Genomic DNA, 26,585 nt, shown 5'->3' with positions numbered 1-26,585 from the left:
AGCGTACTGCTTTAGTCACATAGAGCAGGAAAGAAAAAAAAGAGCTGCATATGTAGGCATGATGATTTTAAGCAGATAAACCAATTAGAATGTTGGGGGGAAAATGACAATTTGTTATGCTTTCTTCCTGCAAAGTGGCAAAATCAAAATTTTATAACTAAACGTGCTTCTATGAACAAAATATTAGAACTTACCATATTTACCTTTTATCCTGCCAGCTAGAAAGCTAAGAATCTTATTAAATAATCACAAAAACAGTATGAACGCTTATTTTCATAATTGTTTCCTAATTTCCTTGCCCCTGGTTTTATATTTCTATTTTTAATTTTTCAAAAGGTAAGCATATCTGTAAACTAGTGAGTACTCTCTTTCCAAAAGAAAGACTTATACATGAATATATAAATAAATGTATGAAGGAAAAAAATAATTTGCAAACAGAAAAGCCAGAAAAAGTGCTTTTTCTTTTCTAACTTTTTTTTTTTTTTTTCCATTTCAGCCACTTACTCATATTCTTTTGTTTCCTTCCCTTTATAAACTACTCTGAAAAGACTCAAGGGATTCTTCGGAAAACTGGAATAGAATGAAACATTCATCTTTTTCTCAAAACAATGAAAAAATGCGCATAGGGGCATATTTGAAAGTCATGTGCTTAAGGATGAGTAGGTGGAGCAAAAGAAAGAAGGGGGGGTGTGGGAAGTGTGAAGGAGAACTTTTTAAGGAAAATGAAACTTCCACTTGCACCTCCGTAGATGCATCTGCCTTAAAGCCAGTACTTTGGGATGCAGCTAACTAGTGCCCTTTAGGCTATGAGTCAGTATCACTAGAAGCAGCTTCCCTCTTACTAGCTTCAAGTCTTTTACTCTATGTGATCTACAACAGGTATTTATAGAATTTGTGTTGGTTTGGGAGAGGGGGCTTAATTTCTAAATTAAGTGTAAAAATCCATCTGTTGACAACACTTGGCAATCAGCTTAACTAAGTAGTGAAACAATTTTTCAAACACAGAGCTGGATCTAAGTAATGTGCTTATACCGTCAGCTGGCAAAGAATATGTTAATGGAGAGAAATGCAGATTTGTTAAAATTTCTGACTTTTCCAGTTACTAGGTGGGTGACTTTGGGCAGATTCTGTGATCTCCCAGACCTCCAGTATTTTACTCTGTAAAATGGAGATAATGCCTGTTCTGCCTATCTCATAGGGTTGTTGTATGTGTCAAAAGTGATAACCACAAGAACTATGCAAAGTATGAAACAGAAAGTGTCATCACTATAACAGTAATACATTCTGTTAAAATCGGACTTACATGGAGTAGGCTACAATGTTCTAGAGCCACTAATGATTCCTAAACTCTCAAGGCAGAACAAGGGGATAGAGAGATCATCACCGGGGGAAAGCTTATGTCAGAACTGTAAGAAAAATGCTCTGAAGTAAGCTGACCATCTTTCTTTCTGTCCAGAGTTTCTAGCCTGCTTTCAGTAAGCTCCCTCTATTCTTGATGCTCATCCTAAACCTTCCAAATTTTAAGAAGTCATAAAGCTCAGGACAATCTGCATATATAAGGAGAGCCTAATGTGTTTTTCGGGCAATGTTTTAAGACAAATACCTTTTATCACATATATAAAACCCTCCTCATGTATAGTTATAGTCTAAATCTGACCATCAGGGTCTTTAAAATCTAAGCATAGTTTTGGCATATGTTGAATGGGGAAAAATAGAAATACAGATTTCAGGTTTCCTCTTACTTGAATTAAGAAAAATGCTTACATAGGTTGAGTATCCCAAATCCAAAGCTTTTTAAGTACTGACATAATGTTCAAAGGAAACGCTCAAGGCAGCATTTCAGATTTTGGATTTTTGGATTAAGTATGCTCAACCAGTAAGGCCAAGGCAAATACTCCAAATTCCAAAATCTAAAACACTTTGGATCCCAAGCATTTCAGATAAAGAATACTCAACCTGTAAATTTACTACTGTAAATCCATTTAAAAGTATTGATTTACAAGATAAAATGGGTTTGAGATTTCTGCTTTGATTACTTGAAATATTCAAATAGTTTAGATTCCACTATTGCCTCACTGACACTCCATGAGATTTAATCTAAGGTCTTAAATCGCAATTTTATTATTTGTAAAAGAGGAATAAAACTTTGTATATTAATGTCCAGAATGTTTGAAAGGTTAGTTGAAAAATATCTGTTTGAATTCCTCAGAAGAAAAAATACAGTATCTATGTTATATCTAAATTATCATTAGAAGAAAAAAATCTTTCATTAGGTAGAAATATTGGGAATAGCAAAAATTACCTTTGAAGACTCGCAAGTAATATTGAGTTTCCAGAATGGACAATGCTTATCACACTGAGGACACATTATGATCTTGCCGCCAATATCAGGATGACAAACTTCTTTGCTAAAAAGAGAGAAATAAAACTTAATTTAAAAACATTTGATCAATTCAAAGCAGTGTGATAAAATCCAATATCCATTCATAATAAGGGAAAAACTAATCTTGTGAAACTAGAAACAGAAGTAAACTTCATTAACCTGATAAAGGCTTGTTACATAAAACTCATTAAAAAATCATACTAAATGGTAAAATGCTGAAAGTATTTTCTTTAGATCAGGAATAAAGCAAAAGATTCTGCTATTACTGTTTCTGTTCAGCTGGAGGTGTCTACCAGCATCGTATGTCAAGTAAAATAAGGCCATAAGGATAGGCCAGGAAAAACAGAACTGTTATTACTAACAGATTACATGATTATGTATATAGATGACTCAATAGAGTCTAAAGATAAATTATTAGAATTAATAAGTTGAGTAAATGCAAGGCACAGTGGCTGACACCTGTATAAAAACTGACTTATGCCAGAGCTGGCTAAGCAAATCCCAGCACTTTGAGAGTCTGAGGCGGGTGGATCACTTGAGGTCAAGAGTTCAAGACCAGCCTGGCCAACATGGCAAACCCCTCCTCTACTGAAAAAAAAAAGAAAAAAAAAACAACAACAACAAAAATTAGCTGAGCATGGTGGTGCACGCCTGTAATCCCAGCTACTCAGGAGGTTGAGGCAAGAGAATCATTTGAATCTGGGAGGTGGAGATTGCAGTGAGCTGAGATCATGCCACTGCACTCCAGCCTGGATGACAGAGTAAGACACTGCCTCAGAAACCAAAACAAAAATAAATTGAGTAAAGTTTTCTGGATGCAAAATCAGTATACAAAATATACACAGGGACACAAAAAAGGATTATGTCCCCATATACCTGCAATCGTTAGGGAATAATACTTTTTTTTTGTTTTTTGGGGGATTTTTTGAGACAGAGTCTTGCTCTGTTGCCAGGCTGGAGTGCAGTGGCGTGATGTCGGCTCACTGCAACCTCTGACTCCCTGGTTCAAGCGATTCTCCTGCCTCAGCCTCCCGAGTAGCTGAGATTACAGATATGTACCATCATGCCCAGCTAATTTTTGTATTTTTAGTAGAGATAGGTTTCACTATGTTGGCTAGGATGGTCTTGATCTTTTGACCTCATGATCCACCCGCCTTGGCCTCCCAAAGTGGTGGGATTACAGGCGTGAACCACTGCACCCTGCCAGGATATAATTCAAAAAATATCATTTCAATAGTGTAAAAAATATAAAGTGTACAGGAATAAATCTAATTAAAAATATGTTAAGATTTATATGGAGAAAACAGAATTTTTCTGAAAGGCAGTGAAGAAGACCTACACTGTCATATTCACAGTTTATCAATATTTAAAGATATCAGTTATCTTCCATTTAATCTATCAATTCAGTGGAAGAGCAAAGGCTCAGAACAGTCAAAATATTTCTGAAGACAAAGGCATTATGGGAGAGGTTAAGAAAAACTGATCAACAGAAGAAAATAAAGAGGTCAGAAACAGACCTCTTGCCTATATAAAAACTGACTTATACCAGAGCTGGCTAAGCAAATTAGTAAAACGACAACTAATATTTCAATCAAATGGGTCTGGTACAACAGGATATCCATATGAACAAATATAAAATTGAACCTCTGATCATATTTTATACAAATCAATTCCAGGTAGAAAATGAGAATGCCAACGTACCAACTTGTTAGAAAAAAAAAAAATGTAGATAACCTTAGAGTAAGGAGAATCTCATAAACAAAAAACCAAAAAGCATAAACCGCAAAGAAAAATATTGATACATTCAAGATATTTTAAAAGAATGCCATTAAAAATAATATTAAAGAGAGAAAAATATAAGCCACAAATTGGTAAAAGATTTGCAGACATAAAAATGACAAAGGATTATTTGTTAGAGTATTTAAAGAACTCCTACAGTTAATAGCAAAAAAAAAAAAAAAAAAAAAAAAAAAAAAAAAAAAAAAAAAAAAAAACCAAACAAAAACAAAAACACCCAAGTAACATTGCATACTGCTCCCTCTAGGAGCGGCCATTCAGATAGACTTGTATATGACTAGAATGGGAGTTGTGCAGTTAGGTGGTCTTGCAAATAACTAAGTAAAAACAAATAGGCATGGGAAACATTCTTAGAATAGCTGAGTAAAGATCTTGGAAAACGCTCTCCCTCCATAAAAAACTGTCAAAGTCAGCCTTTGCAGAACTCTGGAAATTAACTAAGTGCTTGATGTCATCTGAGGAACATTTATTTGAGGAAAACTGGCTAAATCTCTACAAGAATGCTGAGCCCTGTGGCATTTTAACCTGACTGATTTCCATCCCCATCTCCCTAGCTTCATGGTAGCCTTAAAAACCAACAGCCTTATAACTATAGAAGCTGTGAAAAATAGCAGCCTAGCACCCACTGAAAGGGGAAGTAGTCTAAAGCTACCCCAAAACCCCATCCTCAGAGAAGTCTTAACTATTTGACCTGTCTAGCAACTCCCCTGAAAAGCTCCATGCTCAGGGTTTGTCACTGTTTTTAAACCTCATACTCAGAGCTCATACTGTGCAAACAGCACCATCACCAAAGTGTCTGTTGAAAGCAACTGGAAAGAATTATTTCATATTGTAGCTCCCTGAGGCAGTGATACCAGTAGAGGTTAACAAGAGGTTAACCAAAGAACTTAAAAGGAAAAATTAGGAAATAAGATGTGCACAGGGGGCTCTAAAAAGCTCCAATATAGGCCACGCATGGTGGCTCACGCCTGTAATCCCAGCACTTTCGGAGGCTGAGGTGGGTGGATTACCAGGTCAGGAGTTCCAGACCAGCCTGGCCAAGATGGTGAAACCCATCTCTACTAAAAAATACAAAAATTAGCCTGGCATGATGGTTAGCGCCTGTAATCCCAGCTACTTGGGAGGCTAAGGCAGGGAATTGCTTAAACCTGGGAGGTGGAGGTTGTAGTGAGCCAGGATCGCACCACTGCACTCCAGCCTGGGTGACAGAGTGAGACTCCATCTCAAAATAAATAAATAAATAAAAGAAAAAAAAGCTCCAACATATTCCTGAGATTGCAGAAGGCCATATGCGTGTGTAGGACAGTGCACATGGACAAGAAAGACCTGAGAAAACTTTAATTGCTCACCTCTGGCTGACTTTGAGGTTCTGCATTGGCAAGAAGGAAAAGCTAAGGAAGAGCTGAAAACTGCCTCCTAGAGCATTAAACACATTCCCTGATGTGTTTACTCAAATAGAGCGATGAGGCAAAGGCAGATAAATGAAAATTACTGGTACTAGGCATTTAATGCTATCACCAGCTAATCCAATCATTAGCTAACAGCAAAACTTATTGAACACAGACTTTAGTGGCCACACATAACAAAGACAAAATTTACAGAAGTAGTTCAAGAAAGTAGCTGAACAAAGGGAAGAAGTAGCAGTGATGATAATAAACAGAAGCAACAAATCCTGAAGAACGGAAATATCTGATTTCCAGATTTGCTATATTATAATACTTAAAATGTCCAGTTCTCAGTGTAAAATCTCTAGATACATCAAGAAACAGAGACGTATGGTCCTAACACAGAGAGGAAAAAGCAGTCAGTAAAACTGTCCCTGCGGACACACAGAGACCGCATTTATTAGATGAAGACATTTTGTATTTAGCAATTACACATGTTTGAAGAACTAAAGGAAATCTTGCCTAAAGAATTAAAGGAAGCATAAGAAAGAAAATATCAATAGAGATTGGAATTATTAAAAAGAACCAATTAGCAAAGTACAATAACTGAAATCAACTCATGAGAAGGGCTCTTCAGCAGATACGTAATAGAAGAATCAGCAAATTGAAAGCTAGGTCTATTAAGATTATCCAGTCTGGCCGGGCACAGTGGCTCAAAGCTGTAATCCCAGCACTTTGGGAGGCCGAGGCAGGCAGATCATGAGGTCAGGGGTTTGAGACCAGCTTGACCAACATGATGAAAACCGTCTCTACTAAAAATACCAAAAATTAACCGGGCATGGTGGTGCATGTCTGTAATCCCAGCTTCTCAGGAGGCTGAGGCAGAAGAATCGCTTGAACCTGGGAGGCAGAGGTTGCAGTGAGCTGAGGTCATGCCATTGCACTCCAGCATGGGCAACAAGAGTGAAACTCCATCTCAAAAAAAAAAAAAAAAGATTATCCAGTCAGAAATGGAAAGACAAAGGGATGACGATGAAGGAACACAGTCTCAGAAATTAGTGGGGCACCATCAAATATACCAACACATACATTATAGAAGTCCCAGATAGAAAAGGAGAGAAAGAAACAAATAATATTTGAAAAATCAATGGCTGAAAACTTCCCACATTTAATAAAAACACTATTTTGCACATCCAGGAAACTCAATAAATTCCATTTAGGATAAGCGCAAAGAGATCTAAACCTAGTAGTATCATATTCAAAGTGTCAAAAGATGAAGACAAAGGAGACATGGCAAAGAATAATGACAGTAGAAAGAGAAAGTGATTCATCACATACAAAGGGTCCTCAGTAAGATTAACAGCTAGGTTTTCACAGAAACCATGGAGGCCAGAGGCAATAGGATGATATATTGAAAGTGCTGAAATAAAGACTGTCGACCACGTATTCTATATCTAGCAAACCCATCCTTCAAAAATGGAGAAATTAGGGCATCCCCAGATAAAGAAAATCTGAAAGACTCTGTTGTTGGCAAAGACCTGCTGTATTAGTCTGTTTTCACACTACTGATAAAGATATACCTGATACTGGTTCATTTATAAAGAAAAAAAGGTTTAATGGACTCACAGTTCCACATGTCTGGGAAGGGCTCACAATCATGGTAGAAGGCAAAAGGCATGTCTTACATAGCGGCAGGAAAGAGATAATAAGAGCAAAGTGAAAAAGGTTCCCCCTTATAAAACCATCACATCTTGTGGGACTTATTCACTACCTTGAGAACAATATGGGGGAACTTCCCCCATGATTCAATTATCTCCCAGCAGGGCCCTCCCATAACATGTGGGAATTATGGGGTCTACAATTCTACATGAGATTTGGGTGAGGACATAGCCAAACCATATTACTTGCCTTACTAGAAACACAGATTGAACACCTTTAATCCAAAAACCTGAATCTGAAAGGCTCCAAAATCTAAAACGTTTCAAGTGTTGACATAATACTCAAGGAAAATGCTCACTGAAACATTTTGGATTTGAAATGCTCAAATCGTAAGTGTAATGCAAATTTTCCAAAATCTGAAAATAATCTGAAATCTGCAATGCTTCTGGTCCCAAGCATTGTAGACAACGAATGCTTAACCTATACTAAGCATGTCCTTCAGTCATAAATAGACACTTGATAGTAACTCTAATCCCACTGAAGAAATCAAAAGCAGTAATAGAGCTAACTACATATAGAAATATGAAAAGTAGTATATTTTTATATGTAACCATTTTCTTCTATTTTATTTAAAAGACACAAAGCAACAGTTATGAAACTTGGTGAGCTTATAATGCATTAAGTTGTAATTTGCATGATGATGATACCACAAAGGAGCAGAGAAGAAAGAGATTAACACCAAAGTGAATTTTTTATATACTATTTGGAATTAAAGTTGCCATTAATTCAAAATATATTATTTTAAAATAAGTTGTTAATTATAATCTCTAAGGAAGCAACTAAATAAAGATCAAGAAAAAACAATGGAATTAAAATGGCATACTAGAAATATCTATTTAACACACAAAAAAAGCAGTGAAGGAACAGAAAAACAAGAGACAAAAAGACATATATTAAACAAACAGCAAAATGGCAGATGTAACTTCTACTTCATGAGTAATTACATTAAATATAAATGAACTAAATATTAAAATCAAAAGGCAGAAGCAGAAATAAATGAAACAGAGGACATTAAAGTAACAGAAAAAAATCAACAAAAGTTGGTTCTTTGAAAAGATAACAAAATTGGCAAACTTAGGCTGACCAAGAAAAAAGGAGAGAAGACTCAATGGGTTAAAATCAGAAACAAAAGGGGAACATTTCTGTTACTCTTGCAAAAATAAAAAGAATTATAAGGGATTACTATGCATAATTATAAGGCAATAAATTAGACAACCTAGATAAAATGGATGAATTCCTAGACAAATATGGACTATGGACTACTTAAGCTAACTAAAAAAGAAAACTTGAATAGACCTATAACAAATAAAGAGATTGAACTGACAGAAAAAAAAATTTCTTCAAAGAAAAGCCCAGGGTCAGATGGCTTCACTGGTGAATTCTATCTACCATTTAAAGAAAAATTAACACCAATGTTTCATAAACTCTTTTAAAAACAAAGAAGAGGAAATACTCAACTCATTCTATGCAATAGTATTATGCTGATACCAAAACCAGACAAAGACAACATAAGAAAACTAGATACCTAGTATCTCTGGCAAATACAGATGCAAAATTCTTCAATAAAATACTAGAAAACCAAATCCTGCAACATATAATGAGTACCACATACAATGGCCAAGTGGGATCTATCCAGGAACGCAAGGATGATTCAATGCACAAAAATCAGCAATCCTTGTAATATACCATATTAATAGAATAACAAACAAAAACCACACACAAGATAATGTCAACAGATACAAAAGGAGCATCTGGCAAAATCCAACACCCTTCACGATTAAAAACACTCAAAAACTAGGAATAGAACTTTCCCAACCTGATAAAGAGTATCAGTGAAAAACTCACTCATGCTGAATGCTTTCCTCCTAAGATCTTTATATTGGAGGTTCTAGTCAAGACAACTAGGCAAGAAAAAATAAAGGTCTCCAAATTGGAAAGGAAGAAGTAAAAGTACTTCTGTTCACAGATGGCATGACATTGTTTACAAAAATCCTAACGAATCCACTCAAAATACAATTAGAGCAAATAAGCCAGTTTAGCAAGGTTGCAGCACACACACACAAAATCAATATACAAAAAGCAATTACATTTCTATACACTAGCAATAGGTAATCCAAAAATTAAGGAAACAATTTATAATAGCATCAAAAGAACAATGTACTTAGAATAAATTTAAGAGGAAAAAGAAGCACAAGACTTATACATTGAAAGAATAAAATATTGTTGATAGAAATGAAAGACCTAAATAAATGAAAAGATATCTTGTGTTCACAGATTAAAAGACTTAATATGGCACTACTCTCCAAACTGACCTATGGAAACAACATTATTCTTATCAAAATCCCAGCTGCATTTTTTTTTTGCCAAAGTAGATGAGCTGATCCTAAAATTCTCATGAAAATGCGAAAGACCCAGAATAGCCAAAACAATCTTGAAAAAGAAAAACAAAATTTTGAAGTTTCCAATTTCAAAACTGACTACAAAGTTACAATGATCAACAAAGTGTGGTACCTGCAAAAAATGCAGGCATGTAGATCAATGGAAAACAAGTGAGAGTCTATAAACAAACTCCTTAATTTCTGGCCAACTGCTTTTTAACAAGGGTGCCAAGATAATTCAACAAAGAATAGTCTTTTCAAAAATGGTGCTGGTACACCCAGATATACACATGGAAAATGGTACAGTAAGACCCTATCTCATAACATTTACAAAAATTAACTCAAAGTAAATCATAGACCTATATCCATAAAACTCTTCGAAGATTAATGTTGAAAATACTTTATGACTTTGGATTATGAATGGTTTCTAAGATACGACACCAAAAACACAAATAACAGAATAAAAGGTAAACCAGACGTCATCAAAATTAAAAATAATTTTGCTTCAAAGGATACTATTAAGAAAATGAAAACACAATCCATAGAATGAGAAAAAATATTTTCAATGTATCTGCTATGGTTTGAATGTCTCTTCCAATTTAGTTATTGCCAGTGTGGTAGTATTAAAGAGGTGGAGACTGTAACAGGTGATTAGGCTAAGAGGGCTCTTCCCTCATGAATGGGATTAGGTGCTCTTACAAAAGCAGTTGATGAAGGGGGTTCTCCCCACTTGCCCTTCTGTCTTCTGCTATGTGAAGACACAGCATTCCTCTCCTCCAGAGGATGCAACCCTCACCAGACACCAAACGCCGGAAACTTGATCTTGGAATTTCCAGCCTCTGTAACTATGAAAAATAAATTTCTACTCTTTACAAATTACCTGGTCTGTGGTACTGTATTATAGCAGCACAAAGAGACTGAGACAATATCCAATAAGGGACTTCTATCCCAAATATATAAAAAATGCTTACAACTCAACAATAAAAAGACAACGCAATTAAAATAGGCAAAGGATTTGAACGAACAGGTTTCTCCAAAGAAGCTATGCAAATGAAAAACACATGAGAAGATGCTCACCATCAGTAGGCATTGGAGGAAACAGTCAAAACTGCAATGATATACCACTTCATATCAGCTAGAATGGCTATTTTTTAAAAATGCTGATGGGGATGTGAAGACATTAGAGTCCTCATATATTGCAGGTGGATATGCAGTCATTTTGGAAAATACTATGGCAGTTCCTCAAAATGTTAAACCTACAGTTACTGTGTATCCCAGCAATTCCATTCTTTGTTATATTCTCAAGAGATGTGACACCATGTGTCACCACAAAAACTTGTCCGTGGATGTTCACAGCAGAATTATTCACAATAGCCAGAGGAGAAACACCCAACTATCCATCAATTAATGAATAAACAATGCAGTTTATTCATATAATGGAATATTATTTGGCCACAAAAAGCAATGAAGTACTGATACATGCTACAACATGAATGAACCTCAAAAACAGTAAGTGAAGTGAAAGAAGACAGTCACAGAAGGCGTTATACTGTACAGCTTCATTTTTATGAAACGTTCATAGAAAATCTCTAGAAACAGGAATTAGATTGGTGGTTGCCAGGGGACAAGGGAAAGAGAGATTAGGGAGTGAGTGCTAATGGGTACTAGTTTCTTGTGAAGACAATAAAAATGTTCTAGAATTAGATGGTGGTGATCACAACTTGGTGAATGCACTTAAAACACCTGAACTGTTTACATATTTTTAATATTTTCAGTTTTATTACATACTGAATGGATTCACAAGAATAGAAAACATTTAAAATATTTAAAATACTTGAATGTCCAGAATAGGCATATCCCTAGAAACAGAAAGCAAATAGATTAGTGGTTGCCAAGGGCTAAGGGAAAGGGGTACATCTCAATTGTACACTTTAAAAAAGGGCATTTTATGGTATATAAATATCTATATATAGCTGTTATATTTTAAAAGGGGCATAAGGGCCAGGCACTGTGGCTCATGCCTGTAATCCCAGCATTTTCGGAAGCCTAGGTGGGCGGATCACAAGGTCAGGAGTTCGAGACCAGCCTGGCCAATATAGTGAAACCCTGCATCTACTAAAAATGCAAAAATTAGCTGGGTGTGGTGGTGGGCGTCTGTAATCCCAGCTACTTGGGAGGCTGAGGCAGGAGAATTGCTTAAATCCAGGAGCAGAGGTTGCAGTGAGCCGAGATTATGCCACCACATGCCAGCCCAGGTGACAGAGCAAAACTCTTATCTCAAAAAAATAAAAAGAAAAAAGAGGGGCAGAAGCTTTAAATAAGCATTTGATAGAAACTATAAGGCTAACTGAAAATGTTTATAATTTATATATTTTAAAGATATCTCATAAATAATTAAAGCCAAATAGTTTTGGGCACAGGGAGTATATCCCCAAGAATTTCCCTCAATTTTCTGCAAGTTAATCTGTGTGAAATGCTAGGAAATATGTGATGTAACTATAATGGTGACTTCATAAAATGAGATAACAAAACAGCCCCTGAGGACCTTATAAAAATGCAACTTTTCCATTTTGAAATTTATTTTTGAGATTTTTTTTTTTTTTTTTTTTTTTTTTTACTAGAACAATGTACAAACCAACAGAGAAGCCAAAGACAAATTTAGAGAAAAGATAACAACATTCAGCCATTGGTCCAAAACTCTTTTTCAGTGAGGTGGGGAACAGCACTTCAAAAAACCATCTGCAGCTTTCAAGCTAAGAAGCCAGAATAGGTACAACATGCTTAGAATCCTCTGCTAAAAAACCAAAGGGTAATTAATTATGTCTATCCATCAGGGTTGCCATGTAAGCACCCTGCCTCAGGAGTAGGCTGACATGCTTGGGGCTTGAAAAATTTGGTGATCAGCTCATTGCTGGTCCCAGTAATTTTGATCTAGCTGTCGCACCTGGATAGGGGCCAGATGATCAAGAGATAAGGCCTGTTTCCGTGCTGCATCCCCAGTGGAAGTTAAGACCACCAAAAGCAGAGGTCTAATAACAACATTCAGAATAGTGATGGTGAAATTCAGAGTGCTCTGGCACCCACATATGACCCTTTAGACAGTGCAGCTGGTGTTTGAATTTCAACCTCAGCACAGACTAATTTTTTATTACATTTTCTTAAACACTGTATGAACTATTTTTTAAATGTAAAAACCATAACAACTATTGTTTGAGTTTCTAAACAAGCACTTTTTAGTATATATTAAGAAATCATTTCTAAAACAAACAAACAAAAAACAAAACCCCCCATCAATTTTCCTAGTGAAACCCTGAAGAAATCAGAGCTGCCTTTGGCTCACATCTGCAGGGCTGAGTGTACATTCCTCTGGAGGCCAAAAGTTCAAGGGCAATCCTCCCGCCTCCAGTCCTCCTTTCTTTTTCAAACAAAATACTGTCTTAAAATATTGGAGTGTTTCCTAGGGGTAATATTCCTGTCAGAAACTGGGTTGGATTATCTAAGAAAAAAATTTTTCCATTTCACTTAGTTACGCTCAGAACAAAAGGGATATATCATCTCAAGCAATTCGTGTTCTGCAATCAGTCTTGTCTTACCAAAACAGTTTAAGACCATGAAAGTAATTTTATGTCTAATAAACTTTTCAGCGTGGCAACAAGGAATAAACAGAGGTTACCTCCATGTACAGTTATCTTGATTAAGATACCCGTAGAGAAAGCAAGCCACTCCTACGACTGCTGCCAGGAGAAGCATCTGAGTGTAATAGCCCAGCCAAGCAAAGTAGATTCCAATCTTCTCTCCATAATATTTCCTGAAGAAAGACAGAAATTATTTTTAGAAGATACAAATCATTACTCTGCAGCTTCATCCTAATATTAATTTGATTTTAAATAAAGGAGGCTTTAAGCTTAAACCTGACTCCATTCACCCTTAAAACATTCATTTTCATAGCAGACCCTGAATTCTTCTATGAAACAAAAAATATATTACACATCATAGAAGAACCGATCACTATCACTGGTTTGCCTGTGGAAAGTATATTAAAATACAGCAAGGAAGAGAAAAATGCTGATTATGCAATAAATACAGAGTATAACTATCATTCTTTGTAAAGACCAGTACTATTTTACACATTCTCCAAATGACTGTTCTTTATATGCATGAGATAAATGAACATGACCAATCTGCTCAGTTATTTGCTTTTACTTAACTAGGGAAGTTCCTTGGAGGGAATGTAATGTAAATCACAAATTCAGCTGACCCTTAAACAACACAAGTTTGAACTGCACAGGTCCACTTAAATGTGGGTTTTTATTTTTATTTTTCCATAAAAGATATACCTAGTGTGCCTGCCTCTCTTGCCTCCCTTCCACTTCCTCCACCTCTTCCCCGTGTCAACCCTGAAACAGCAAGAATAACCTCTCCTCTTTTTCCTCCTCCTCAGCCTACTCAATGGGAAGACAAGGATGAAGACCTTTATGATGATCCATTTCCATTTAATGAATGGTACACTTACTTTCTTATGATTTTCTTAACATTTTCTTTTCTCTAGCTTAACTTTGTTGTAAGAATATAGTATGTAATACACATAACATTCAAAATATATGTTAATCGACTGCTCATATTATTGATAAGGTTTCCAGTCAACAGCAGACTGTTAAGTTTTAGGGGAGTCAAAATTTATATGCAGGTTTTCAACTGTATGTGTGTGGGTTGTCAGTGCCCTATCCCTGCGTTGTTCAAGGGGCAACTGTAATAATAAGAAAAAAATAATACTAATCTGTAGTGGAATGTCTCTCTGACCAAATTTTTTGCAAACTTATGTGAAAGAAGGGAGGATGCATATGATTGAGGAATCCATCACCCTGTATTTCTTATATCTAGCACTTCTATTTTTTCCTAAGTTTAAAAAAACGATTAATAGTATACTCTGGGGTAAAACTGAAGAGGTCAGGTAGGCAAGATTAGAAGAAAGGAGGTTGACCAAGAAGGAGTGCCAGAATTGTTCCTGAAAGGGAAGTCAAGTACAGTTAGGCAGAAAGAGGGTTTAGGAATGAAGAGACGGTTCAGGTGACTGCTGCTGTTGCTGACATTCCCTAAGACTGACTCATTTCTGTCTTCATCTTGATCTGCAGAACAAGGAGGTTTACAGAGCTCTGAGGCCTACGTGAAACTTCAGGCTCAGTATGGAGCTGGGCTGAACTCCTTGGTCTTATCTTCACGGGGACTTAGCTCTGAGCAAGACCTGAGTCCTGGGAGACTTCAGACAGGAACATCCCTGGGCTGGACCAGCACTCACAAAGCACGTCTGAGACCAGCTCCATGGGTCACAGGCCTGGGTATGTGTCACATCCACAGGGAAAAAGAAAGAGCTGAGACAGACCTGAAAATGGAACTGGGAAATGGGAGGAACACAGTGTGCTGATCTTCACATGCCTGGAGCTTTGCTGTCTGACTCACAGAAGGCAGGCAAATGGCAGGTTCAGCATAGAGCCCGGGAGAGAAGTCTGCCTATGGGTTTGAGACACTTTGGCCTCTTTTTGGTTATGCTTTCTATAATAAGTTTTCATCAGCCATCCATCCTGGAAATGCCATATTTGAATTGGAAAGAATCTTAGAAGTTGACTGGTCCAAACTTCCGATAATAAAAATATCCTGCTGTATTCAGAGATCTGGTCAGGCAGTCTCTCTTGGTTATTTACTGTGACAAGGAGTTCAATACTTTCTATGGCATCCCTGTTACATTGCAGGCAAGGCCGGAAAGATTTTTTCAAATCTTAAAAGGAAATCTGTCTCTCAGTTCTTGCTGAAAAGCTGGAAATAATGAGGATTCCTTCAAATGCAGTATTTTCTGATCATTGACCCTCTCTGCCAAACACCTCCCAACTCTTAAAATCAATTTAACAAAATTTAGCTTTGATTTTTAAAATCAAAGTTACAAGTATACAGTCATTAAATAGTCTAATAGCTCTAGAAGGCTGGTTATAAAAAGGAGCAGTCCCCTGCCCCCTCCCCTATTTCCTGCTGTCCAGAAACAGTCACTTTAAACTCTTATAGCTGATGCTTACAATATTTGCTTCCCTATCTCTAAAGAACATGCAAAAAGTGCAGCTTATTGACTTTTCAGTTTTGTGTATCACCTATTGACTTTCTGTTCTGGAAGATAAGGATTAAGCTCTCTTTCAACCCCTTGCCTCATCTACACATCCACATCTTTATTCCCATCATCTTGACATAGTTACATTATAATTTTTGGTTAGATCAATATTCTTGCTTTACATTATTATGATTCTACAAACACTGATCACAGCTGAATCAAGTCATTGCTATAATTACTTTTTCCTCCCTGCCCAATGTCTTATTTTCCCTAGAGTTAATAATTGTCTCGAAGGTTCTTTGCTTAGTTTTCTGTACTTATCAACAATTCAACCCCAGACTCTTCCCTAATTTGTAACTTTCTCAGTAGGTTCAAACACATGAGATCATCTATCAGTTTCAACTCCTTGAATTTATTCAACTCCTTGAATAAATGCCCTCAGGCCTCCTCCAACCTTGACTAATGACTCTCCAAGGCCTGCTGCCAAACTGTATCACCTGGAATCTATGTCCCTCTCTCTTGTGTTAGCATTTCCTGTTTACTAAATCTTATGTCTTCCTTCTTGGTGGAGCACCTTCTCCATTGCCTTGCACATCCAACCTGTGAAAATTCTTCACATTTAACAGTTTGAGCATATATAGTTATATATATGTGGTCAAACTTTCCTTAGACATGTGAAGTTACTGCTGTCTTTGAGTATGTAGTGTTATTGAGAAGTACAGTGCTATTGAGTCTTGATCCTTTGTAGGATTTTCTTTTCATTTTGCTTTCTAAAGGCTAGCAGGATCTCTTTATCCGCAGCATTCTGAGCTGTCGTGGTGGAGTGACTCTGGCTCTATTTTCATCTTCTGGGCTGGGCACTCAGCAGGCTCTTTCCACCTAGAGACTCATGACGTTCAGTTCTTCAGATACTTCTTTGGAAGTACTTCTCAGATTTCTTCCCCACATTATTTCTCCTCTGGTTTCTGACACTCCTATTATTTATATGTTATACCTCCTGGACTGATCTAATTTTTAATCTTTTCCCCCTTTTCTATCTCTACATAAGTTTTGCTCTATGCTCTGCATAATTCCTTCAACTTCATTTTCTAATGCCTTCTATTGGTGTTTTTCTGTCTTATCACATTTTTGGTTTCCAAGAGCTAGATTTTATTCTCACAATGATCCTTTTTTTATAGGATCCTGCCCTTGTCTTGTGAATATCCTATTTTCTTTATCACTCTGGGGGTAAAAATGGGAATTTGGAGGGCAACCTTTTTACCTGTGCAAAGTCTGTTTCCCATAGGTTGCTGTTTCCAGTTTGGTTTACTTTTTGGGAAAGAGCCCATTTTCCCTCTGTACTGCCTGGGAACCATAGATGAGGTTAAATAGCCTGAATTCTCAAGGGGTTACTAGTGGAAAGCAATGAAGGGAAAGAACATGTAGACCAGGGACAGGAAAAAGTTTAATGCATTTCCCCTAGCAAAATATATTTAAAATAATCAGGAGCCAAATAAAATAAAATAAAATAAAATAAAATAAAGCACATAGAGAATGATTAAGAACCCATAACCCTGCCATCAGATGCTAATAGTTTAACATAAAAGGAAATTAATAAAATGGAAACATCACATGAATGTCAACCTAAAATATCTGCATATGTACAAATACCTTTTAAAATCTTATTCTACAGGGTAAAGAGTTAATGAAAGTGCCTCTTCATGACTGTAATCCCGGTGATAAAAATGAATGAGAAGGGAATCCGAGTATGACCACATGAAATAATGAAATGAAATCCCTTAGAAATAATGAATCTAAGCAATAATCATTAATAGCTGCTATCATCACAAAAAAGAGACAACTGGAAGTTATATACCTTCTGATATAAGTACCCAACTCCATGTATCAAGTATTCTTATATAAAATCTAACCTTAATCAGATTAAGCTTCTAGATGAGGATCCAATTACTTAGCTAATGCAAATACACAAATTACTTAGTTAAAGCAAATACAGAGGAACAAGTTCAACAACACCACAGGAGAGAATGAAATCAGCAAAATAGGGAATGCAAGACATTCCTGCAACAATGGCAAGGAAAACAAGAAATAAACAGTGAAACTGAGACCAGAAGAAATTTGAGAGATTGTATGAACTGCAACCTCTGAACCACATTTGGATCCTGCTTTGAACTACAAAACCATTAAGTGTTTTTTCAGACAATAAGGGAAATCTGAATCCTGATTATCTGATGATATTAAATAAAACAATTTTTTTTTTTTTGAGACAGGGTCTTACTCTGTTGCCCTTGAGTGCAGTGGCACAATCACAGTTCATTGCAGCCTCAAACTCCTGGGCTCAAGCAACCCTCCCGTCTCAGTCTCCTGAGTAGCTGGGACTACAGGTGTGAGCCACCATGCCTGGCTAATTATTTTTTCTTTTTAAAGACTGGGTCTTACTATTTTGCTGAGGCTGGCCTTGAACTCCTGGCCTCAAGCGATCCTCCTGTCTTGGCTTCTTAAAATGCTAGGATTAGAGGACTGAGCCACCTCAGCCGCCTTCCTTTTCAAAAGTGGGTATTCTGGTTATGTTTAAATGCCATGAAATTTGGAATGTGCTTCAAAATGATCCAGTGGAGTAGGGAGTGGGGAGGGAAAGAAGTAGGAGTAAAAGTGAAACAAGATTAGCTATGAGTTTATAATTTTTGGAGCTGGGTGACAGATGAATGCAGGCTTGCTATGATACTCTATTTCTGTATATGTTGAAATTTCCCATGGTAAATATAAAACAAAACAAACTATTCATTTGTTTAAAACTCTCACTTTTAAGATCTAGTAGCTTTCCCAAGTAGATGTGAAATGCATGAGGCATTGAGACACCATAAAAGAACAGGTACATGGCTCCAGGCAGACAGGAGGTTAACTCTCCTCTCCTCTTCGCTCTCCACATCCAATCCATAAACAAGTCATGTTGACTGGACTCCCCAAAGACATCCCAAATCTGCTCCCACAGGCTCTTTCCTGGCTTACTCGAACAGCCTTCTACCTAGTGGTCTCCTTACTTCCTGTGCCCCTTTATAATCCATTCTCCACATTATCTTTGCAAAATGTGAACAGGATACAATGACTTAAACATTTAAACTATTACAACTGCTTCTCACTGCAATTAAAGTCTAAATTCTTTTCAGTGCTCCTGCTACCCCTCTAACTTCGTGTCTTAACATTCTCTTTCTCACTAGCACTGGTCTTTGATGTTTCCTCAAACTTGCCAAATGTGTGTGCATCTCAGGGCCACAGTACAAGCTGCCCCTACTCCTAGGAGGACTTCTCTCAAGTCCTCAAAGTACTGGCTCCTCTTCATTATATGGTCTCAGCTTAAATGTCACCTCCTCAAATATAACTCCCTCAACTCACTTCCCATTCTGCCCTCCCATCCTATCGGTCTGTTATTTTCTTCACTTCAGTCAGGAATTCTGTTGGCTTGTTTGTGTGTTCTTGGCCTATCTCCCACAAGCCAATATCTTTGGCCCTGCCCAAACAATGTAAGCTTCTGGAAGAAAACCAACATGGTACCCTGGGAGGAAAAACTCTTGAGATAGTCATTGTATCTTGTTAGATACAATGAAATAGAACCTAGTAGCAGACAGAGAAAAAAAAGTAAAAATGTATATGTCTTACCATATAATAGAAGCTACATCTAACATTTATTTCTGTGCAATACAGAATTTGGTGGGTCTGCATCCCAGTTCCTGGGATGGGTGGGGGAGAGGAGGGGTAACCTCTAAACCCTTGGAACTTCCTGAGTTAACAGTGCCTTTTTATTCACGGTGGGACCCTTGGACTATGCCTGATAGTTTATGCCAGTGAAGTGACTCATGGTGTGCCCCTAGAGAGTTTGTGCTAATGAGATGACTCAGGGTGGGGGCTGGCCATGCCAGAAAGATCAACCATGTGATTGGAGAACTGGAGCTTTGAGCCACATGTTACTGTCCATCTTCCAGGGAGAGGATGATACTGGAGATTGAGCCACATAAGTAGTGATTCAATTAATCATGCCAACATAATTAAGCCTCAATAAAAACCCTGGCCAATGAAGCTCAGCACTCTGGGTTAGCTCCCCTAGCTAGCAAGAGTCTTTGAGTACTGTCACATTCAGCTGCTACGGGGGTAACACCCTGAGCGCCTCCCCCGGAGTACTCCCTACAATCTCTCACCTGATAAGATCCAAGGGCTGCTTTTTGTATATGCTTCGAGGATGAGCCCATTCTCTGTACAGAAGGTATCGTTCATTAGGGCAGCTGGGATCCTCTGACTGATGGCGGAATTTGCACTGTGAAACAGAAAGGAAATGTGAACACCATAATCATCATGTTTTCACAAATCTGTTTCTTAAATGTGATACAAATACTTGATAGTCAGTTGTGAATAAGAGGTCCTCATCTGCTGGAAGGAGTGGAAATACCATCTAGTGTTTAGTGATTCTGAAGCAGGCATGGTACTTGCCCTCCTTGGTGGTCATTTGTGAATGTGGGCAGGGATGAAGTTTTGTTTCTTGAATAAGCTAAGTGTATAACTTCCTGCTTAAATTCAGTTGCCTTTTTTCCTGACTCATTTTTCTTCTTCTGGCACTAAAACCAGATTACCACCCAGCTAAATCTTGGCATAGGCCCTGACCTTCACCCACCTCCCTCTCAAATACTACATGGGACCATTGTTAGCCTGAATATACAGGACCACTGCAATTAGAAGAGGCTTTAGTGGAAAAGACCTGGCCAGGAGCAAATGTCAACTGCTGTAGAACCTTGGCATCCCAAATTAATATTCATGACAGCTATTTGCAAGTGGTCTCAAAATTCATGTCCTGCTATTCACAATTAGCTAAATTCAGTGAGGCACAAAAGTAAAACACATGGACTCTCAGGCTGGATGGCTCCATTGGGTCTTTTAGGGTCAGCATTTACTTCATCCAGCTCCCTGTTCTCTAGTTTATCATGTGTGTCAAGCTACTGTTTAGTCCTAGTTTTAATATGTTATTTAGTATATTTCAATATTGTCTCTATCCACAAATAAATGTACCATACAAAAGCAATTATCAATCTCAGTCTTTGCTTTCTTTGGTCTTACAGAGTCAGATAAACTGATAGTGAATGTTTATCTGACTGACAAATACAATATGATATAGTATTTAGCTTATTTCAATGACAGAGTTTAAACAGCTTTAGTTATAATGTCCCTGCATTTACAGTGGTCACATTTTAAAAATTTCATTTCATAAGAGATGCTCTCTGCTAGAGAAGTACTCTTGAATTTGAGGAGTTGCTGTAGTCTCGGAATGTAATCCTTAAAAAAATGTCAACAATCTGAGATACTGCCATTGTCACAACAACCCTGACATGCCTTTTTAAAAGCCCAGGGATATTCCAGGGGACAGTCTAAAAATGGTAGCTCAGATGAGGAAGAAAAGTCTATGTTACAGAAAATGATAAATGAGAAGGTCTAACATGTATTTTGCTGACAAAGAACTAATCTTTTCTGGTTGATAATAACACTTGTCAGTAATTATGAAAATAGCTAATACTTATAATAGTATTTATTATATGTTAAGGACTAACATTTGACATGGATTAATTTAATCCTCTTAACAACTCTATGAGGTAGGTAATAATTTATCCCCAGCTTATTGACGAGGAAATGGAGGAAGAAAGACTAAATGACTTTTGTAAGATCATCCAGGTAGGAAGTGGCAGAGCAGGCATTTTGGTCCCAGAAATGCGAACACAGATTAACTGCTAATCTATACTGCTTTAGACATTAACGGTAAGAGAGATACTGTCCATTCATTTATTCCCTCCTTTAAAACTGAGTATCTTTATGACTGGGATCCATCTGTGAATGGAAGACCTGGTTCTTACCCTAAACGAGCTTGTAATCGTGCAGTATTTTCCCTTAATTTTACTAAGGAAGTAGCTTACAGTCAGGGAAGTTAGCCCTTTGCTATTGTCAACATCAGAGTATTCAGAAGGCCTTTCAGTTTATTTTTGTCTTTCAACTTACATCATGGAGTGGGAAAGCTGCCTTGTAGATCCCAGAGTTTACAAGTCTGTTGATCCCAAACTTGCTAACATTGTTTATCACTTGATACTTGACCCGAGAGAGGATGAAGTAAACCTAAAAAGATTCCAAAATAGAGTATGTGGTTATACAGTGTAACTAACCAATCCAATCATTATTTACTACTGTAACACGAATCCACTGGCACATTTCTTTCCTTTCTGTGCAGTTTTTAAAAATAAAACTAAACCAACTAAACCACAAAACAGCAGGTTCCAAATTACCTCAAGACAGCAACTAAATTTGGTTTAGACTTACAATGCGGCTTCTGGTGGCTGGATTGAAGAAAGAATCTCTATCAACAATGTAAAAATCATTCATCCGGTTCTTCTCAAATGGGGCAGTGAAAAACTCTTGCTCTGGCTTGATGATGCTTTCATCTACACTGAGGACTTTGGTAAACCAGTTGAGCGTACCAAAGGCTGAGGACCGGTTTTTCAGATCATTGGGTTTCAGAGGCAATTTGATGTGCATTACCTCAGCATATGTACATAACACCTCCCATGGTGCATGTACTTTTACAAATACAAGCTTGTCATCCAAAACCTATATTGGAAAAATAAACACACATAACAAGAAACCAAACCAACTATTTTCACAATTTTAAAACACATAGATTTTTCTTATGTTGTTGGTTAACTTTTTAAAAATACATAGAGAACACCAGTACAAGTGAAGATAACAATAAAAACAGATTTGCAAGCCATCATAAATTTTTGCCTTAAAAACAATTTCTTGGTTTGAATCATTAAGTAATTCAAATCATCACAGTTCTTTCATAAAACTATGAAAATAATTTATAAAATGAATAAAACCAAACTTATTTGTCTATCACTCTACCCAAATTATTGAAAAATTACAGTAAAAAATTATTGAAAAATTATAGTAAAAAACTAGAATATTCATTGTAGTGCTATCATAATGAAAAATTTTTAATTTTCTAAATCTCGAACTGCTTACTATCTGTTCAATATGTTATGTGGCTGTTAAAAATGTCAAGGAATTACATTTATTGACATAAATGCATTTGCCATATATTAAAGGGAAAAAGCAAATTATAAAACTGTGAGGTGGTAATTCTTTTTGAAAGAGAAAAAAATGTATATATATATTTTTGAGAAAAACAGCTCAGAAGGACTGCAAAATTATTTATGGATAATTAAGATACAGATTTATTTTCTTTATAAGAATTTTTCTAATTTTTTAATCATAAACTATTTTTTGTCTAATAAAAAAGCTTTTAAAAGTTTCTTAAAGGAAGAAAATAATCATTCATACATGCATTCATTATAAAATTTGTTGGCTATTAAAAAAGATCTGCTGGTTTTGATCAGAAAAAAACAATATATTCTATACAATGCAGATTTTGATTGACTCCTCTCCCAGTCTATGACTAAAATGTGGCCAGGGCTGTGTGTTTCCAATGTCACCCCAGTACTACAAATGGAAGCTGCCCAAGAACAGTGGTCAGTCAAGGCCTGAAAAGGGACCAGTACTTACTGATCTTGTTGCTTCTAACTGCAGGCCATGACAGATAAGGTTAGATTCGTATGCTTGTCTTTTTCTCTGTCAAAAGAAATTGGAACATGTGTTAGACCTTTAGTTTACCAAAGGCAGAAAAAGGCGTTTTTAAAAAATATATTAATAACAAAACCAAACTAGTGTGGACCTGAAAAAGAAATGCATCAGCCCCAAATGGAAGAGAAGCAATGAAGTGGCTCTTGCTGCTGGCGACCTGTAAGCGTTGGATCCCTGAGAATAACGTGGAGGGTACTTCGATGCCCTGGGCACCCTGGAAGGCCCTTGGCTGTCCTGGTGGGGTTTCAATCATCTGAGGTAAATCATAGTATCCTGTTTTGACACAAACCCAGGGACTTTTTGGCTCACGAAAGCATACAAATGGAGCTTTCTGAGTCCTATTCACTGATAACAGTTCTCAGAGTTGAAGATCCTACATTTTAAAAATTTGATTTCCATACCAGACATTCAAATGGTTCAAATACTGGATGTGTATACTGGATGTGTATGTGTCATCCCTGCATACCTTGACCAAATTCAATAAAACAACATAGGCAATTTTGGCAAAATTCATGTAATTTTTTTCTCTCTGCAAGACTGAAATGTTTGTGAAGCTATAAATGTCTGAATCTATAAAAATAGGGAACTAAATAATTGGTAATATGTTTATATTATATGGACATTTCAAAAGATACAGAATAAACTATACTTATGGATATTAAATTCTAGATGCCTAGGCTTTTGCCAAGCTGTGCCCAAAGTTGTAAGGGAAGCATGTAAAGATGGAGACTTGTTTGACCTTTTAAAAAGAATGCTTTTCATGACAAAACAGTTTATACTGAAGAAAATGAGTAGACACAGAGGTTAAGAACACAACCTGCTGTGGTTTAAATATATCCCCCCAAAATCATTTAGAAACTGAATCTCCAATGCAACAGTGTTGGGAGGTGGGGACTACTGAGGGGTGACGAGGCCACAAGGGCAGACTTAACAAATTAATGACATTATCACAGGATGGGGTTCATTACCATGGAATGGGCTCCTTATAAAAGTTTGGCCCCCTTTTGTTTCTAACTAACCCTGTTTTTGTTTCTCCCCGTTCCTCCTCCCTGGCACCTCTCTCTCTCATTCTCCCCCTCACCATGGGATGACACAGCAAGAAAGTCCTCAACTGATACCAGTCCCCTTGATCTCAGACTTCCCAGCCTACAGAACTATGAATTCTAATGCCACAGACTAATTTATAAAGAACTGAAATTAGTTCTGTTAGCAGCACAAAATGGACTAACCCGCCAGGTCTACCCCTGACCCACCATATTCTCAACTTGAACTTGGGAAGTTGACTCAGATTCATTCTACTTCTTATCTAAGCAGTACTACTTCTTTCTAAATCCTAATTCTCATATTTTGATCTTACATAGGAGCCCACTCCTTATTCCTGATTACCTCTTTATTACTGCGTAAAGCATCTTGATCCCACAGACAGTGTTCATCAGTATATGCCTGACATGGTTTTGATTTATGTCTTTGCCCAAATCTCTGTAACACACACTTCCTGGGTTCAAAGTCTGATTTCATTACTCATCAGCTCTATGACCCATGACAAGAAAATTAAACTCTCTATGCCTTATTTTCTAGATCTGTAGAATTAAGAAAACCCACCTGTTTCCTTTTTAGCATGTTGTGAAGATATGATTTAAACTACATAAAGCACATGAACTAGAATTTCCATTTCTAATAGTGACAAGAGGTAACTTGGAGCAAGCCTTCCACTGAAGACAGCTGAAGAAGCTGGGTGAAATATTTACACTTCAGCAGTTAACAAAATAGAGGGGAACTGCTAGGTCTAGGTGGAGATCATTTAGTGGGTCTGGCTGTCAGGTACTTTACCCAGGGAGTACTCATGATCTGCCCATTCAGAAGGGACAGAGGTGGGGATGAGCTGCTGTGCTATGCACAGGACCTAGAACACAAAAAACACCCCATAAACTAAAAGAGGGTAAAACTGCAGAAAAAAGACCAAAGGTTAAAAAGTGAAAAAATATACCTGGTATTTGGCTAAATCTGAGTCCAAATGGAATCCCTGATGTATTGTGTTGAAGTATCAGAAAAAGGATATTGCTTTATTGTTATATCTTTAATAAATGGTTATATAGTACTTAAAATATGCCAGACACTATTCTAAGAGCTATACAGATATAGTACATTTAACTGTTTGTTGCAATTTAAACGTACAATAGAATAACAGAGAAAAACCAGCAAGTGGTATAACTTCCCTAAAAAGAAGCAAATGGCCTAGAAATGCCCCACTCAGATAAGGGTAAGGAGAGTTTGAAGTACAGCTTGTCTATTCTGCTCCCCACAAATGACTGTCCCCTCTAGGTGTTCCCATCACTGCCATCTCTGCAATTCATCTTGAGAAGTTCTTCAGCACTTTCTACCCCTGACCCACCATATTTGCAACTTGAACTTGGGAAGTTGACTCAGATTCATTCTATTTCTTATCTAAGCAGTACTTCTTCCCTCTAAATCTTAATTCTCACATTTTGATTCTTACATAGGAGCCCAGTCCTTATTCCTGATAGATTACCTCTTTCTTTATATTGGGTAAAGCATTGATCCCACAGATAGTGCTCATCAGTGTATGCCTGACATGGTTTTGATTTGTGTCTTTGTCCAAATCTCGTGTCGAAATGTCATCCCCAATGCTGGGCGAGGGGCCTGATGGGAGATGACTGGATCATGGGGGGAGTAGGGGACTTCCCCACTTCCTGTTCTGGTGATAGTGAGTTCTCATGAGATCTGGTTGTTTAAAAGCGTTTAGCATCTCCCCTTTGCTCTCATCCTCCTGCTCCAGACATGTAAGATGTGACTTCTTTCTCTCTGCCTCTGCCATGATTGGAAAGTTCCTGAGGCCTCCCCAGTCATGCTTTCTATACAGCCTGCAGAACTGTGAGCCAATTAAACCTCTTTTCTTTATAAATTACCCAGTCTCAGGTAGTTCTTTATAGCAATGTGAAAATTAATACAATGCCTAATACATATTTGTGAAAGAATAGAATTCTCAGCTAGCATTAGTTTATTTACAAACATTTCTTGAGTGTCTTCTATTTTGCAGGCATCCTGCAAAGTGCTGATTGCTGAAAGAAGAATTTAAAATAGTCTGCTACAGAGGAATTATAGAGAAACTTAGGGTCCAGTAACCTAAGACTTTCTCCCAATAC

The 26,585-nt window shown here is 37.1% G+C and overlaps 1 protein-coding gene across 5 annotated transcripts in view; it reads right to left on the bottom strand.

Moving 5' to 3' along the window:
* Positions 1-26,585, bottom strand: part of ANO6 (anoctamin 6) — a 189,717-nt gene that overhangs the window by 47,807 nt on the left and 115,325 nt on the right. For all 5 annotated transcript variants that reach the window (XM_032248381.1, XM_032248379.1, XM_032248383.1 and 2 more), the window contains 6 exons: positions 23,344-23,409; positions 22,102-22,389; positions 21,787-21,900; positions 19,947-20,062; positions 13,336-13,470; positions 2,303-2,408 (listed from right to left, as the gene is read on the bottom strand). In XM_032248381.1, coding sequence (XP_032104272.1) covers positions 2,303-2,408; positions 13,336-13,470; positions 19,947-20,062; positions 21,787-21,900; positions 22,102-22,389; positions 23,344-23,409 — 825 coding nt within the window. The remainder of the gene's footprint in view (positions 1-2,302; positions 2,409-13,335; positions 13,471-19,946; positions 20,063-21,786; positions 21,901-22,101; positions 22,390-23,343; positions 23,410-26,585) is intronic.

Source organism: Sapajus apella, unplaced genomic scaffold (assembly GCF_009761245.1).
Source record: "Sapajus apella isolate SASKATOON/1434 unplaced genomic scaffold, GSC_monkey_1.0 scaffold66, whole genome shotgun sequence".
In the NCBI taxonomy this organism is placed as follows: domain Eukaryota; kingdom Metazoa; phylum Chordata; class Mammalia; order Primates; family Cebidae; genus Sapajus; species Sapajus apella.
The sequence above is the reverse complement of the archived record's forward strand: the minus strand, read 5'-3'. Positions and strand labels throughout refer to the sequence as shown.